Here is a 17125-nt window from a genome sequence, read left to right as displayed (position 1 = left end):
GCGTTCTAACCACTGGGCCATCTCGGCTCGTAAGGGGTCATCCTCCTCGTGGGAAGTCAGTCGTCACACTGGCCTGATTTGACAAATAAACATTACACCAATGCGTAAACCTGGAAGCTAAGATGTCATGTCCCTGCTGTCTGTAGTTAGTTTAAATACTATCTCACTCACTCCTCAAATCGGTATATAATACTAAGTATTGTTGCTTGACGGTAGACTATATGTATATGAGAAAGGCCGAGGATCGGGCTCAGTGGCGCGCCTTGAGGGAGGCCTCCATCCAGCAGTGAAATGATACAGCTGATCATAATGGAAATAATCTATAATTATGATGACCGGATATTACCTTATCAGACGGGCTTGTACAAAGCCCTTGATAGTATGAAGTGGGATAGATTTGATTTTTATACAGTACAAATTGTTAAATAATGAAAGGATTTTTCTACACTAAATTTAATCCTCATTTAGATATAGATCGACGACCTCAGTGGTCGAGTAGTGTGTACGCCGGTTTTCATGGGTACGACACTCCGAGGTTCGATTTCCGGCCGAGTCAATGTAGAAAAAGAAAAAGTTCATTTGTTTTCTATGTTGTCTTGGGTCCGGGTGTTTGTGGTACCGTCGTTACTTCTGATTTTCCATAACACAAGTGCTTTAGCTACTTACATTGGGATCAGAGTAATGTATGTGATGTTGTCCAATATTTATTTATTTATATATATGTTAGTTGACTTGAGCATCTCATATACATTAATATTGTCTTTTAAATTTAATCATACGAATGAATGCTTTGGAAGATGTCAGCGATTCCAAATTACGTGCAACCAAAAAAAATCGTTCTCTGCGAAACGAGCGGTCGGATTGGATATAACAATAAAATTATACCTTAAGAATTAAAATTATCGGTTAAAAGCCATGACAGATTTTGATCTCAGTGCTTCAAACAATTTTTGTTTATTTATCTAAAGTAATAAATACATACTTTTTTCCAAATTAATGTTTTATTGCTTACCGCATTTATTAATAGATTACGCGGGTCACTAGTTATTATTAAATACATCGATAGTGTAATTAATTTATTCATACAAGTTTTTACTTAAAAATAATTGATTAATTAATATGAATTAGTTATACGAAAATAAATGATTAGATAAACGTAACTTAAAAATAATACATATACTTTATAAAATGTATTATAACGAAATTTGTATGTCGCGCCTCGGCGGTGAGATCGACTCGTATGCCGTGACGGATAACGACACGACGCTCTGTTATGCCGTAATTTCTTCATAAATAACATGCTTATTTATTTAAAATCGGGATTATGTAGTAGAGCAAATATCCAGTTGACTGTCAATGTCGTCTATCATATTATAGCGTAGTGTGCGTGTGGTCACATTGATAATAATCTGGGCAATGGAACTAACACTTTAGCAGCTGTCATTGCACGATTGCGATTGGGGAAAGGAAGTTGGCGTTATCGTGAATTGAATTATGTATACTACATTTAAATTATAAACGTTATTAGGATAAAAAAATCTGTCTTTATGTCGTTATTCTTTTGACATTCGAAATTCATCATCATCGAGTTTACCATGCTGGGATATTGTGCTGATCGATATCGGTCATGGCGGGAAATATCAAAGGAACAGTCGACTACGCAGGACACCATAGTGCACCACTATGTGCGCAATATAAATACACTAGCGATTCTCTCACTCGACGGCAAATATAACATGGCTGGAAACAGTTCATGCGCAGAAACAACGGCTTAAAGTGCTTTCCGAGGCGCACGAGTCACACTTCCAACTTTCCAGGCTGTTACTGTGGATTTTTAGTTTAGGATAAAACCAATAAATTTTTCGGTCGACCTGGGGTTTGAACACAGGAAATTGGAATTTGCGGCCTTATATCTAGCCACTAGACCAACGAGGTAGAATTGAACTTAACAATATATATATATATTTTTTTTTTTTTGGTAGAACCATTATATTTGTAACGAAATTTGACATTATGCTTTGTTTGGACTGAAAGTAAAGAAGTCTAACGTATACGATTTTTTCTGTAAATACAGAAACTATAAATATTTTTTGGGCATAGCCTTTTCCGTTCAATCATGAAAACTATTATCATATACATACATTAATAGCTTATTATTTCTTTACGGAACTCTAATGATTAATATAAGAAAAATAAATAAATGTGCCATTTGTACAAATAGATAATAAAAATATTAGTGGCTCTATCATATTTCATATAAAGAAAAGACATATTTGTTTACGTTTTTATACCGTGAAGAGATTTTATAAAAGTCTGTCTGGCTCCATGCCAGACAGACTTTTATAACTTTAGATAGACTTTTACCAGAAACATATCGCTAGAATATATTTGTTTATTGGACATGATAAATACAATTAATGTGCTTACACCAAGTTAAAGCGTGATTAAAAAGGCTTGGAATTTATTTCACCAATCTGCCTCCTATTGTTACGTGTATGTACATGTATTTTATCCAGCACATAAGGGTTTCGTGACGATGCTTTTTCCAAGGCTCCATATGTATCAACCTGCGCTGCAACAACGTCGAATCTGTACCAGTAACCTCCTATCCACCGTCTTACGAAGAAAGGTGATATTAGCCCAGCTATGCGATATTAAATTAATATTTACGGCTGTTAAAAAAAATCACAGCGTATTTCTTTAAATTAAAATCTGCCCCTTCCATATCTCATAAAATTAAAGTTTGGCAAATCACCGTAATTCAATACCTGATGTACTTTTTTCCTTATTACAAAATAATTCACAAGAATATATTATAACTTTGTTCCATTTGTAACATCACCAACATTAAAATAATTATGCACAAATGTTGATAAGAATAATAGCTATTTCGTGTGATATCCAGCTCACAAACAAGCTATTACTTTCGTTTTGGTAAAATAATTGTTTTACATTCGTATCTAAGAACATCTCGATAGAACTGTTTTCGTCATAAGTCATAATTTACGTCTTCAAAAATTACGCTTTACATAATTTTATTACATGTTATGATATATAAATTGTCTATGACCATAAATTTTTATCTTCATACAATATATTATTAGATCTGAATGAATAATTATAATATTAGCTAATAATAGTCAATGTTTTTTGTAACGACTTGCTACTCGTCTTCACTTCATGCGGAATTAAAAATTTTGCGTTAAGTTTTTTTGCAATCAATAAATATAAATTTCATTGATTTTTGTTTTCATATTGTTATGTTGTTTTTTTTTTTAGGAAAAAAAAGCAATAAGTACAAAATGCTCGAATTTTATTTGTTATAAGTCAGTACGGAAATACACAACGTTTATTTACAAAAATATCATTACACATATCTAATAATTGCTAAAACGTAATATTTACAAAGATTTTATCGTATTAAATGGAAAAATATTCGATTTTACTACTATTAATTTTCCACTTACAAAGTACTGACAAAAAATAAATCTACCTTAAACTATTAATAAATAAAAAAAAAATCCCATAATAAATCAACGTTCATTAAATTGAGATTTAAACTAGTATCATTTATATGACTAGACTTTAGACTAGGCTTAATATCTTAATCGATATTAAATAATTCTAATGATATTTATTTTACAATTTAACTTATTATTTCATTAAAATTAATATTATTAATTTTTGGACACACTAATCCACGTAGAAAATGTATTGTATATACAATTGGCTTAGCTGATTTCAAGATGTTTAAATAATGTTGATAAAGACAATATAGTTCTTTGTGTTCATTAAACGTTTACTTATATTTAATGAATTATTTGCTTTACATTATTTTCATTTGATAATACTGTATGATTCAATAGTTGAAATTAAAATCACATTAATGTTATTATAATTTCAAATAGTGTCTTTAGTTTATTTATTAATAAGTCTTAAGATTGCAATGACTTCTAAATCATTAGAAAATAATACTGATAAAACCACGCCATCTCTGTAGATGTAAATCTTTGAGACTTATCACCAATGTCACTGAAGTATTCGGATATGTTTCAACGGTTGAGACTATGTGAATATATACTTCATAGACTCTTTATTTTCTTAAAAACCATGTAGTCTGCTTTTCAAAACAGATACATCGCTGGTTCAAGGTGGTGCTGCAGCGACATTGTTAGGAATTATATCTGATTCATCATCGACTGCTTCAGTTTCGCTGTCTTTATTCACAGGTTCATCTGGTTCGTCCCTCGTTAGAGCTCTGTACTTCTTAGCGATTATTTCCCAATCAACAACATTTTCTATCCTCGTCATGTTGCTGAAGCTTAGCTGTGAACCTAAAGGACTGAGATGGACAACCGAAAGACGTGTTGAATCTGGAAACGTATATATTTGTTAAGTATGTACCGTTCCAACTTTTATTTTTGTTCAAATTTAATTTAAATTTATACATAAAGTACCTATTTCATTTGTAATATAATAAAATAAAATTGATGATATTGAAAATGAAATGATTAAGTAACCTTTTGGCACAACTTGTCCTCTCTTGACCTTGGACAGCCACTTGGCGCCGGCCTTGGATCTTGCGCTCATTTGATCTTGTCGTTGCATCCCGATCATGTGCACTAGACTAGGTCGCTTCTTTTTACTTAAACGCTCCTAAATAAAGAATAATTCATTAAAATTTAGTTATTTACATTTGTTTTAGCTTACCTATTATTAGGTTAGTGCAAAGTTATAAAAGAAGGAAACAGTATTATTTTGGTCAGACCAGGATAATTTATTTAACTACTGTCTGGTTTTTTTACATATTATAGGAAGTTAGGCGATCACATCGAACCGCCAATGTGCCACCAGTGACGGAATTTTAAATTATATGTTTTTAGGCTATTATAAGGCTGATAATACACAAAGGTAATCAGTATATCCTACGGATCTTTGACTTGACTTGCTTAAAAATAATGTTTTTGCAATTGGGAGTCTTACCTTACACCTATGTATTAACCACATGAGCCACGTCGTCACGAGATTCAGAGGCGACGGAGCTGTGTTCGTGCGATGCATGTTGCGAATTAACTTCGACAAACCATACTTCCACTCTATGTCTGATTGTGCCTGAAAGATTAATATTCTTATAACAAAAATGCTACTATTTATTTTTATTTTAAGTCTTAATACCTACATAATCACTAAGCAGAAATTATATCAATAGGCAAGTATTACTGCTAAATATTGGGCTGAGCATCTTTAAATCCTGAGGTTTTAATAAAATCATTTCTTGGGTAGACGGAACATAATGATGGAGTATAAATTATGGATTTTTTAAATTTTGGTATACATGTACATAAATTAACTTAAACTTACTTAGCTTAACGTAAAAAAAATCATAAAAGAAAAGAACAAAATTAATTCGAAAAAGATATTTATGAATTTTTTGGCATATATAAAATTTTCAAATTTTACTCGATTCATCGTATACACATGCTAAGCTGTTTGAATTAATGCTTTATTGCTTTATGTGAATATAAAATTTATACATCGCTTTATTTACATCAATCATTCTTAGTCATAAAATAAACGTAGAATATTTAAGTTAAGGATAGTTTTAAGTTTTTATTAGCGTGTTTGCTATTTATAAATGCATACAGCGTATAGTTGCACACCAATGGTAGTTTATTCACGTTTACATTACCTGTATCCTCTGATACGTGTCTGACATCATGGCAATGAGTAGATTAATCAGTACAACCACCGACACCAACATGTAGATACCGAAGACGATTTTGAATAAATAATTCGTCCAAGCCGGCTGCGTGTTGCTGTCGTTGCGGTGCACTCTCGTCTGCTCCGTCGTCGTCTGACCGAAGACCGCAAAGAACAGCAGCTCGAAGGAGTAAAAGGGATTCATGGTCACTGTGAACAATCGATTTGGAGTTGACAGCAAAGTTACCTGGATGCGTTGATAAGTGTCCGACATCATCGCAATAAGGAGCGTTATGAGCACCACGACGGACATCAACAAGTAGGCGCCGAAGACAAACTTGAACAGGTTCTGCGTCCATAACGGTCGTACACTGGATACGTAGTTAAGGTCTGACAAAGTAATCTGGCCGAAAAGGGCGAAGAACAATTTCTCCAAGGCTTCGATCGGTGTCAACGTCGCTAGAAGACAACACTCAAATGGACCTTGTTCTTTTCTCTGTCATGTAGGGGTATGTTAATGCAGACAGAAAAGTGTACATTTAAATTGTTGATTCTGTTTAGTAACTTGTAGTGTAATGTAAATTAAATTTAATCAGCATCAATTTACCCCTTCATTTTGGACAAAATGTTTATAAATTATGTTACATTATTTGATTGAGTTTAATCTAAAACATTTAAGGCGGTGCTTTATGTTCAGAACAGAACTCTGGACGTTAAAACGCAAAGAACCACAACTATTATAGTCCACAACTAAGTTGCTAAGATTATTTTTAAATGTGCGCTAAAGGGGTAGATTGATATGTGTGTGCATGTATAGTGTATCAAATGATGTATATACCTCTTTTAGAGATGAGAATAATAACTTTTTTAGGGCTTTGATTTGGGTTCATTAATTTTGGTTCCGGTATAAATTTGACAATCAAAGAAGATCCAATTATGTTAATGCAATCATCAATCTACCCCCATCCCCTACTGGTGTCAAAAATGACGGCGTGGACGCAACAATGCGCCACATCGACGACAATCAGCCAAACATGTTGAAACATAGGATACCTCAAAACACCGGTGTCAAACGCAGGACAAAAGCCAGCCACGGCATGCGCAAATCAAACTTGCTCCATTGAATGCGGTGAAGTCGGCCACTCATTCCACTAAAACTAGTTACGTGATGCACAAGGCATTTTCTGTTATTGTTTTAATACCTGCAAAATATTAATAATTGTTACTCATTTTGATGAACAGGTTTTACAGGTAAGTGACATACATTGCTTTAACAGAAAATGCAAAGTACAATGCATTGTCATTAATCTAAACGTAACATTTATATTATGCCATCGTTTATCGGCACTGTTCACACTGTATGAATACATGCCACAATTATATGTATTTAGCGAAATATGTGTATATATACTATGGTCCGTAACCACTTATTTTGTGTCTCTTGCAATTTTTTTTTGTTCATACAAATTATCTAAATCGGACGGACGATGATAACATTCTCGACATGGTGGCAAACATTCAAGCTTGCAAGCAGATGGAATATAAATAAAATAAAGTAAGCACATCGATATAATGCAATCATCGTGTAAATGACTATTTCTTATAACTAAATGATATATTGAAGTACATTTTTCGAACTTTGTTACGTCTATCGCTAACATGAACTTACGACCCGTTATTCCCTGTTTCCTTCGATATGATTCACCAGAAATCCAGAATTGAGAATCATAAGCTTGTCGTTTTATCCGAAGATTATTATCTATTATATAAGAATTTTAGTTTACATCATTAATTATTAAATACAAATCACGGAAGTCAATTTAAAAAAAAAGGAAACAATATATTTCAAATAGATTAGTTTATTTATGCTTGATGAAAAAGTTAAATGAAAAATTTAATTATTACAATAATATAACAAGTTCCTTACCGTCTGAGAAAAGTTTTCTTCTGGCTGTTCTGGCGTATTTGTTGTCTTCTGGTTTGTATATATTCCTAAACGGTTGATTCAGCGCCACGATATGCATTGAGAATCCAAATACGAATATCGCTAAGACTGCAAGAAATCGTCCTAAGTCTTTCATGAGATCACCAATAATAATCGCCCAAGGGCCGAACAAATGGTGGAAGGATAAAAAGTCTAATATCTGTACACACGCTAGCAAAAATGATAATGCGAAAAATTGATTTCTACAATACATTAGAGTTGGCCAATACTTAGGTAATACAAAAATCCATCCAACAACATGGGTGGCAACACCGATCATCCCTAATAATAAAACTGCAATTTTTATCCAACCTAAACCAGATTTATCACTAGGGTTTGTTAATTCAAAAAGTAAAAGACCACTTAGACAAACTAACAGCATCCATTCATACCACCTGGGTACTAAACTTTCTCTAAATATAGAATTGTAAATCGGCGTAATTGCCACTAATGATAATAGAACCATAAGGTAAATATGCGACGTAAGATATGACATGAACTTAATTATGGGAACTTTATTATATTTATGTCCTAATGGAAGGGAAAATACTAGCCACACTGGTGGACAGATTATAAATGCAAAAAAAAGGAACATTATTTTGATGCCCGTCCACTTGAGGCTCCCTCGCCAGAGTTCCTGAAATAGGAACACATGTTGATAATTCGGCATATAACCTAATCGAAGTATTGCTGTAGTAGACGAAGTTACCTATTTTTTACCTGAAGATATCTCTGTACGACTGTATGCGCGATGACCTCTTTTTGTTCGTTTTCTATTAAAACATCTAAGAATTCTATATTTCTATTATCTGTAGCTGTAAGAATATGACCAGCAGAATCAGCACCAGCTGCTAACGCTAACAGTTCTGTAGCCATGGCTTCGCATTGTTTTCCAGCTGCAATGAGGTCTTTGGCACGCTCCTTCTCCTGTTATATGATATTACATGTATAATAAATATTTATATATTCAAAATTTAAAACGAAGTGTTTATTACTTACCTTAGTTGATAAATTAATATATAAGTTAGACAGTTTTGCTGCCGTATCTACAGGTGCCGGTGAAACTAACACAAACTCTTCAATTGGTATATTGTTGTGATTTTTTGAACACACCATTAAATTATAGATGAATCTTTTGTCATCCATTAGTGATTGTGTATCATGCTCCTTATGTAAAAGGTACTCTAAGACGTCATTATGATTCTCCGAAGCGGCAAACCAAATTGGCGCACAATTCAAATTTGTTTCACTTTTTGGCGATGCTCCTGATTCGCATAATAATTTTACTACGTTAAGATAACCAGTTTTCGCTGCACAATGTAATGGTGTCCAACCATTTTTGTCTGTTGCGTTAATTTCTGCTCCTTGCCCTAGTAACACCTCAACCATTTGATAATGTCCATGTGTTGATGCTATATGTAGACCAGTTTTTCCGTGTCTGTCTGTACTTTGAAGTAATTCAGCTGATCTACTCAAAAGTAGTCCTACTATAGACATATGCCCACCAAAACACGCTAAATGGAGAGGATTGTATCCCTAAAAAAATAAAAACAAAACAAATAGTTTATATACTATTAATGATATATGTATATAATGCTTGCATATTACTAATGTAGTAATCATTTGAGACACTTACATTTTCGTTGGTAGCAGCGTCAACTTGTACTCCAGCGGAATTAAGTAACAATCGCACAACATTTTCATTACCATTATAAGCGGCTAGGTGGAGTGGAGTGAGACCAGATTCTGCACCTAATATCGGCACTAAGGAAACACCTGTAGGAGGCTCGGATTTGACAGTTCCTGGGACGTGAGACAGAAGTTCACGAACCGTTTCTGAAATTGTTAAAAATAATTAGCACGTCTCTTATAAAATAAAAGGTTGTTGTATTAATTTTGTGTGTATTTTGTTGTACCTGCTTGACCATAATAAGCTGCAATATGTAAGGGTGTTAAACCTAACTTTTTACTCGAAATCCTTAATGTATTCGTGGATCGCATCACATCTAATACATTGGTGTGACCATGTTCGGCTGCCAAGTGAACAGCTGTTAATCCGGATCGGTTTTCTTCCGAGCATGAAGCTCCAGCTCTTACTAAAACCCTAACTACGTCTGCATGACCTCCTTCTGCTGCCAGTTGTAAAGGTGTCGAATCATTTAATTTATTTCTTGCTGATATCACACCGGTTCTATCAAACTTCATCAGTTCTTCTATAACTTTTACAGACCCTTGTATAGCAGCTATGTGCGCACATGTGTTTCCGTCTTTAGTAGTAGCCATCACAAGATTCGGGTGTTGTTGTAAAAATAACTGCACAACTTCCGAGTAATTGTTTTGCGCAGCAGCATGAATAGGCTTCTGACCAAGTTCATCTGTAGCATCTATATTGGCACCAAGTTCTAGCAACAATTTACATACTTCAATTTGTCCACTCGCTGCTGCTAAATGTAATGGAGTTTGTTTCTTTAAAGTTAGGACATCTATCATCGCATTATGGTCTCTTATTAAAAATTTAACCAAATGTGCAAAACCGTTCATTGCTGCAAGGTGGAGAGCGGTACGTCCATTTCTCGCTTTAGAATTAATAAAAGCTTTATTGGTTAGTAAAGCGTCACATACTTGCAGATACCCATGTTCAGCAGCTAAATGTAAAGCGGATCTTCCTTCAATATCAAATACATCAACTCTAGCATGATTAGTTAGTAAAGTATTAACAAGTTCCATGTGACCCCGATTACATGCGATTAGTAAAGGGGTCCATCCGATTGAATTCTGTTTATTGAGAGCTCGACTTACATCAGCAGTTGACATATCGGTAATCATTTCCGTCAATACGTCATTGTTACCTGCGATAGCACAAAAGTGAAAAGCCGTTTCGTGATTATGTTTTGTTTGAAGAGAAACATCTGCACCGTTTTGCATAAGACACTTGACCACTTCTTTATCAGCAGTAGGTACTTTGACTTCTTCTTTGGTTATTTGACCGGAAAAGTGTAATGCGCTTGCTCCATCCTCATCAACGGTATCAATGTAAGAAGTTGCAACTTTTTCACTTTTGTGTGTTTTGACAAATTCTATTAAATGTCGAACAACATCTGGCTTACAACTTCGACAGGCCATATGAAGAGGTGTTTCACCAGACTAAAACAGCAAATTTTTACAATTATAATTAAATATGCTTAATACGCATATTCATAGTATATTTTACATTTTTTTTTATTATTATTAATGCATAAACCAATACCTTTGTTTTTCTTAAAGGGTCTCCTCCGTCTTCCAACAGAAGAACTAAAGTAGTCAGATTTCCATATTTCGCCGCAACATGAACCGGCGTCATACCATCTTCAGTAGCTTTGTTTGGTCCAGCGCCCGACTTAAGCAACATTAATGCACATTTATCACCTGAAATATTATATCATTAAATTAAATATTACAATCATAGCATATATTTTTTCTGATTATATATACCTTTTTAATTCAATTTCATATATATTTATCGAATATACGTAACAAAATAAAGTTGATATAGATGGCTTATTATAGAAACCAAGTTATATATACCATCAGGAATCCTAGCAGCTATGTGTAGTGGAGTTTCTCTTTGCTTGCCACCTCGTATATGCACATCAGCACCGTAACCTAGTAAGGTCTCCACCACAGCAGGCTTACACGACTCCACAGCTATGTGGAGGGCTGTGTAGTTATCCTGCAGAATTTGTTGTACAAATGTCAACACAGATTTAACCTTAATGAGGTTTTCTCTAAACTAATATAGTGTTCTGATTAAATTTATAGTGGCTACATACTATTTTAAGATTAAATATTTTTTTTTCCAAATTTCAACAGCCATTAAATCATTTGCTTTGTGTAGTAACTCAGACTTCGGCTTCGGAATTTTTTAAAGCCATTATTTCTTAATCGTCTTAAGACATTGATAAAAGATTCCATTGAACGATTATAGAAACTAATTTAATTTTATGAACGAAATAAAAATAACTTTGTAGTGGTTTTATTTAAAGCTTTTGTCTACGAAGACTTTGAATTAAATTTTACGAGTGATTAAATAACTGATTTATTATTTTAGAAGTTTCAGTTGATTTATTATTTTAGAAACTTTAATTTAATCATATTTTAGCAAAAATTGTGTTGTATCTAACTGGTTTTTCTTTAATCAATTTCTTTATGGCATTCGTGCCTTCGTCCTAAATTTCATCCTGGATAAGTGATCAGTAAACAAAAAAAAAGTAAGTAGAAAACCTTAAACATAAATTACGTATCTCGTTTTATAATTGAAAGAATTTTCATATATATCAATTTAATAATATCCAAATTTATGTTAAAGTTATATGCCTAATGTTTAATAATATTAAATTGAAAAAAAGACAATAAATCTACTAAAAACGATTAAAATTCAACAGAATGATGTGCGAGTCATTGGACTGGTTGTCGAAATAGAATAATTACTTAAAACAATATTTATTACCTGGAACGACAGTTACACTACGACAGCGGTAGGTTCGATTGTATTTTAAAATAGAGACATCTGTTACGATGGTAAATTGGAGCATTTTACCTCATAGTCTTCTGAGAAATCGACTTCAATCATTACCAAAAAGTAAACTTTCTCGTTTACTGGCAATGGGAATATTTTCAATTCAATTTAGTAAGCTTATAAGTTGAGAAGGTCAGACGTACTCAAACTACAAACAAAACTGTTAGCGGTTTGTTTGATTGTTTTGTAGATTACTACCTACTAGATTAGTAGTAGATTCGAACTAGGTATTTATCGGATTTGAACAAATAAATTTATTAAAAAACTAAAGAGAGAACACTTTTTTATTAAATGGTAGTAGATGACTGCACAGAGTATATTATATATTTTACATGTAAATATGTAGTTGTGTACTTGAATTGCAGATATCACATACATATATAATGTGATATGTCGTAGGCAATTAGCATAATTAGCCATTTTATTAAAGTTGCCGTTCAACTAGGGAATAAGTCAAGAGCTAGATTGTCTGGACGATCAGGCATTAGTAACTAAAGTAAGTAATGAGATAAGGCTACATTACCGATTACCCGTACCTATTATTAGAGTTTACTCAATGAAATTTTAATAGTTTGGTAGTTCTACTTACATTGGTGGTGACATCGACGCTCTCCCCTTTCTGAAGCAAGGTGTTAATAATTCCCACGTGACCGTATCTTGCTGCTGTGTGAATACTTCGAGCACCGTCCTGTAATGCGTAAAATTTTCAAGATTATAGAAGAGAAAAGGACATATAAACTTACCTCAGTTTTATATTTTAATAATACAGTGATTGTTATATTTATTTCGTACGATTTAAATCTTTTTCGACTTACATATAAATGAAAATTACCTAAAACCTTAATGTTCTTTATATTTATACTTAAACAAAATACCTTTTGCTATACATGCATTTAATAGCATGCACAATAAAAATAGTATTACAAATTAATTTTCATTTGTTTATTTGAGAATAATCAAATAAAAAAAATATAAATAAAGGAATAATAAGATGTCCTTGACCTGTATTATTTGATAAACAAACATACAACAAAAAAAAGTTGGTGAGTCGAAGTCATATACTTATTGAGGCCTAGCTTTCATTCGCGAATTGCCTGGAGTACAATGACATTAAAAAACTTCATTCTAAGAAAAAAAAAAAAAAAAAATGCTAGTTTTATTTATAAATAAAAAAATATTAAGTGATTTCGTATTTCTGATGGAAATTATGACGTTTTCTATTACATCAAACAAACTAATTTCCATATTCCATAATCATTTCCATATTCATAAGCAGCGGCACCAAAATTATTTACAATTTGGCCCCAATTTTCTAATCCAATATCCACTATTATTAGTATCTTGAGCTAATAAGAAAAGCAAAATACGAAGTGTGTTATCATTTAAGAAATGTTTTATCTATTGCTGTATATTATAAAAGCGAAAGTAAGTCTGTCTGTCTGATGCACGATGAAATGATGACGACGATTTGATAAAATTTGCTAAGGAACTTTAAACTCCAACGAAAGACATACTTTTTATACCTAATACCTGATGACTTACTCCCAAAACGCAAGCGAAGTCGCGAGCGACAACTAGTTGTTTTTTAAAATTTTTGTTTTATGCAGGCGTAATGGACTACTTAAAAATAGTTTGCTTTAGAGATGACCTACATAAATGATAAGTAAAATGTTGTCCAAGCTTAATTATTATTACATAACAGAGATGACCTAGTGATTAGAACGCGGGAACGCATGTTAAATAAAGCTTGCGGGTTCAAATCCGGGACTGAATTTTTGTGGAACCAGCATGTTTCGGCTGAAAAACTGTCTGTCATACTCGGACATGTGTTCCGCAGCAGCGAAGGCGATTAATGTAAAAGAGTGTAAAGCTTATTTATGCGTTCTGTTTGTGGATTGTTGTTGCTTTTGGTAAAAAAATGACTGTATTTATTACCTACAACAATTACGATTGCATAAAGTATGCAAAGGAAAAAAAACAATTCACGTACATGTTTGACGTGTGTGCGTGTATGCGTGATTGTACACACGTGTATTATTGATGAAATAAAACTTTATTATGCTTTACAATTTAACAAGAACTGATAAAAATCTTCCGAAATATCCTTAATAATACATAATATTATATTATGTAAGCGGTTTTATGGCACAATTCTATGTAATTTATGTTTTCACGATCTTATGATTTAATTTCCTTTATTGCCAAGGACGTTCCGTGAGGTAAATTAGTTTCTAGGAAAGTTATCGCTAAGTTTCTATGTACAATATTTACACATTATATTTATATTGATGTGACTGTTTACATATATTCAGTTGAATTTATACTTATACAAATCATGTATGAATTTGTAAATACATCATAACAGATAGAGTTATATCCCGTAAATGTCCCATTGCTAGATATAGACTTCACTTCTGAATGTATACTTATACAAATCATTTATGAATTTGTAAATATATAACAATTCGAGTTACAACTCGCAAATATGCCTCTGCTGGATAAAGATTTCACTTATGAAAACACCGATGCTTTTCCGGGTGAACCCACGATATTTTCTCTTAGTGTCTATACTTACAAAAAAAAAATATATATACGTAATAAACCTTTTGTAACAACAACAAATGTTACCTTAATTAAAGTATACCTATAATTCAAGTTTGCGGCGCTACCGCAACATATTTTATGGGCCTTTGTTCTTTTGCGTGTTATACATGAACTGTATGTTGTAACTAGTATCGAATGAGAAAATACCTTATTGGGCATGTGAAGATATACACCCTTCTTGAACAGCATCATAGCGCAGTCAGCATGGCCGTTTAACGAGGCTATGTGCATAAGTGTGCTTCCATCTTTTGTTCTCTCGAAGATAGACGCCTTGAACTTATCAGCCAAAAGTTCAATAATTGCCGCGTGACCATTTTCAGCCGCTAGATGCATCGGAGTGCGATCTATTACGAAAAATATTTATTTACCTCTTATGAATTCTGTTATAATTAAACATATATTTAAAACAAATAACTATAGTAATCTTCGATGAATTTTATAGTTGGTAGTGCAACAGTCAAGTGTGCGGTTTTATTTGGTGTAACACATTATTGCACAAAACATTATAAAATTTATAAATATTTCTAATGCCATAATTAGTATACGCATATCAGTGATGAAATTGTGTAGTCAGTAAGTTCGAAAAATAATAACAAAAAAAAAATAAGGACTTGTTTCATAAGACATATGTAGATTTAACTTAAATTAATGTAATAAAATTAGCTTAAAATAATCTTGATGGTCTGTTTTCAGTGTTATTATGTAGTTTAATCAACAATACTGTATATAGTTTTATCGTTGAAATTTGTACTTGAAATTATTTGAAGGCAGGTATTTAAATTGATTAATTTTACTTTCGCTTCGGTTCGCGTATTCCAAAATACGTATGCGAAATAATGATATACACATTATGTCACTATTTTCGAAAATGTAGAGCTCACCTTCATTATCAGCGATGGCAGCGTTGGCACGAACACCGTAGAAATATTTCACAAGCGGTTCGTCTCCTTCCGCCGCTGCTATATGTAACGCTGTTTGACCAGCACCGTTAACAGCATCCACAGCCGCGCCGTAATCTATTAAGATACGGGACATGTCCACATCTCGTCTCCGTGCTGCCAAGTGTAAAGCCGTGTCCCCCGCTGGAGTGGAGGCCTAGATACAAGGGCTTTAGATCAGACAAATTCACGTCCTACTGTACTAATAACGTTAATTATAATGGGTTAGTAAAATATATAGTTATTTTAGTTTCCTAGTAAATTATATTTGCTATCAGTACATATAACAGATTGCTAAAAAAAAAAGTAGGCGCAACACTTACCTTAAGCTGCTCCGCTGTTTGTGCACTGAGTAGCTCTCGAACCATGCTCTGATTGCCGGCCTCTACAGCCAACAGCAACGGGATCTTGCCCCTCTGGAACACCATGTCGCGAATTAGCTTTTTCCATTCCTTTTGGCGCGCACGCTCTTTATTCAATTCAATGAAACTGAGCTCGAGTTTCTGCAGGTCCCTAGATTGAAGATTCGCGGGTGGACTGCGTACGCCCGAACGAAAACTTAAATTTGCGCTGGTAGGTACGTCCCTGCCATTATCAGACATGGCGAAGGAGCGCTGTCTTTGAATACTTATTCTCACCCGCACTCAAATCCATACGATGCAGTGTCTATGCACGAACTACTCACGCTAGTGCGGTATGCCACAGCACGGAGCTTCCGAACCGTCACGATGCCAACAATACTTTCGACTTATGTGCATTGCAATCTTCGTAGGCGGTTCGACATAACATTATATCGAACGGCAATCGTTATTCGCATGCAATAGGTAACCTAACTGGCGACGCCTAGATCGTCAACGTATACGTACTTGGTCCTCCATCAGAACTTTCCGCCAGTTACTAAAGCAGCTTTTGACGACATGGTAAAACTGCCTTGCTCTAGTCGTGTCGTAGGGCGGACTGAGACTTATTGTATTAAAATTACTAATTTTGAATTTCAACGTAATAACTAATATTCCGCGACTGATTTGCAATGTAAATTTTGCGTTATGACGTTTACTCGACGGCTAAAGCTCGGTGGATAATTAACTAGTTTCTATTCAAGGGGGTGGTGCGTTTTCATTGTGTCGAAATGTCGTTAAAATAAAAGCCTTGTACTCGTTTTTTGACGTTGTTTTAATTATTTACCGTCACATGCGTGATGCGTCAGGTAGGAATGCTGCTAGTATGATCAATCTTTTCATTACTACACGAAATACGGTAAAAAAATTAGCAGTTTTAGGCAGCATGTTTTGTTTACTAGCTTGTTTTTGAGGGGAGTCGCCGTCGAGGATGGTAGTGCCAGGC

The 17125-nt window shown here is 33.7% G+C and overlaps 1 protein-coding gene across 1 annotated transcript in view; it reads right to left on the bottom strand.

Moving 5' to 3' along the window:
• Positions 1-4017: 4017 nt before the first annotated feature.
• LOC125066445 (serine/threonine-protein phosphatase 6 regulatory ankyrin repeat subunit B) overlaps positions 4018-17125 on the bottom strand; it is a 51693-nt gene continuing 38585 nt past the window's right edge. Inside the window, exons 5-19 of the mRNA XM_047674516.1 lie at positions 16105-16197; positions 15725-15938; positions 14991-15187; positions 12829-12927; positions 11249-11393; positions 10932-11089; positions 9601-10828; positions 9321-9520; positions 8684-9220; positions 8405-8611; positions 7628-8321; positions 5690-5910; positions 4984-5112; positions 4521-4656; positions 4018-4373 (exon numbers count right to left, since the gene is read on the bottom strand). Of these exons, the coding sequence (XP_047530472.1) occupies positions 4147-4373; positions 4521-4656; positions 4984-5112; positions 5690-5910; positions 7628-8321; positions 8405-8611; positions 8684-9220; positions 9321-9520; positions 9601-10828; positions 10932-11089; positions 11249-11393; positions 12829-12927; positions 14991-15187; positions 15725-15938; positions 16105-16197 (4485 nt within the window). The 3' untranslated portion in view covers positions 4018-4146. The remainder of the gene's footprint in view (positions 4374-4520; positions 4657-4983; positions 5113-5689; positions 5911-7627; positions 8322-8404; positions 8612-8683; positions 9221-9320; positions 9521-9600; positions 10829-10931; positions 11090-11248; positions 11394-12828; positions 12928-14990; positions 15188-15724; positions 15939-16104; positions 16198-17125) is intronic.

Source organism: Vanessa atalanta, chromosome 9 (assembly GCF_905147765.1).
Source record: "Vanessa atalanta chromosome 9, ilVanAtal1.2, whole genome shotgun sequence".
In the NCBI taxonomy this organism is placed as follows: domain Eukaryota; kingdom Metazoa; phylum Arthropoda; class Insecta; order Lepidoptera; family Nymphalidae; genus Vanessa; species Vanessa atalanta.
This window is presented reverse-complemented; position numbering and strand designations above follow the sequence as displayed.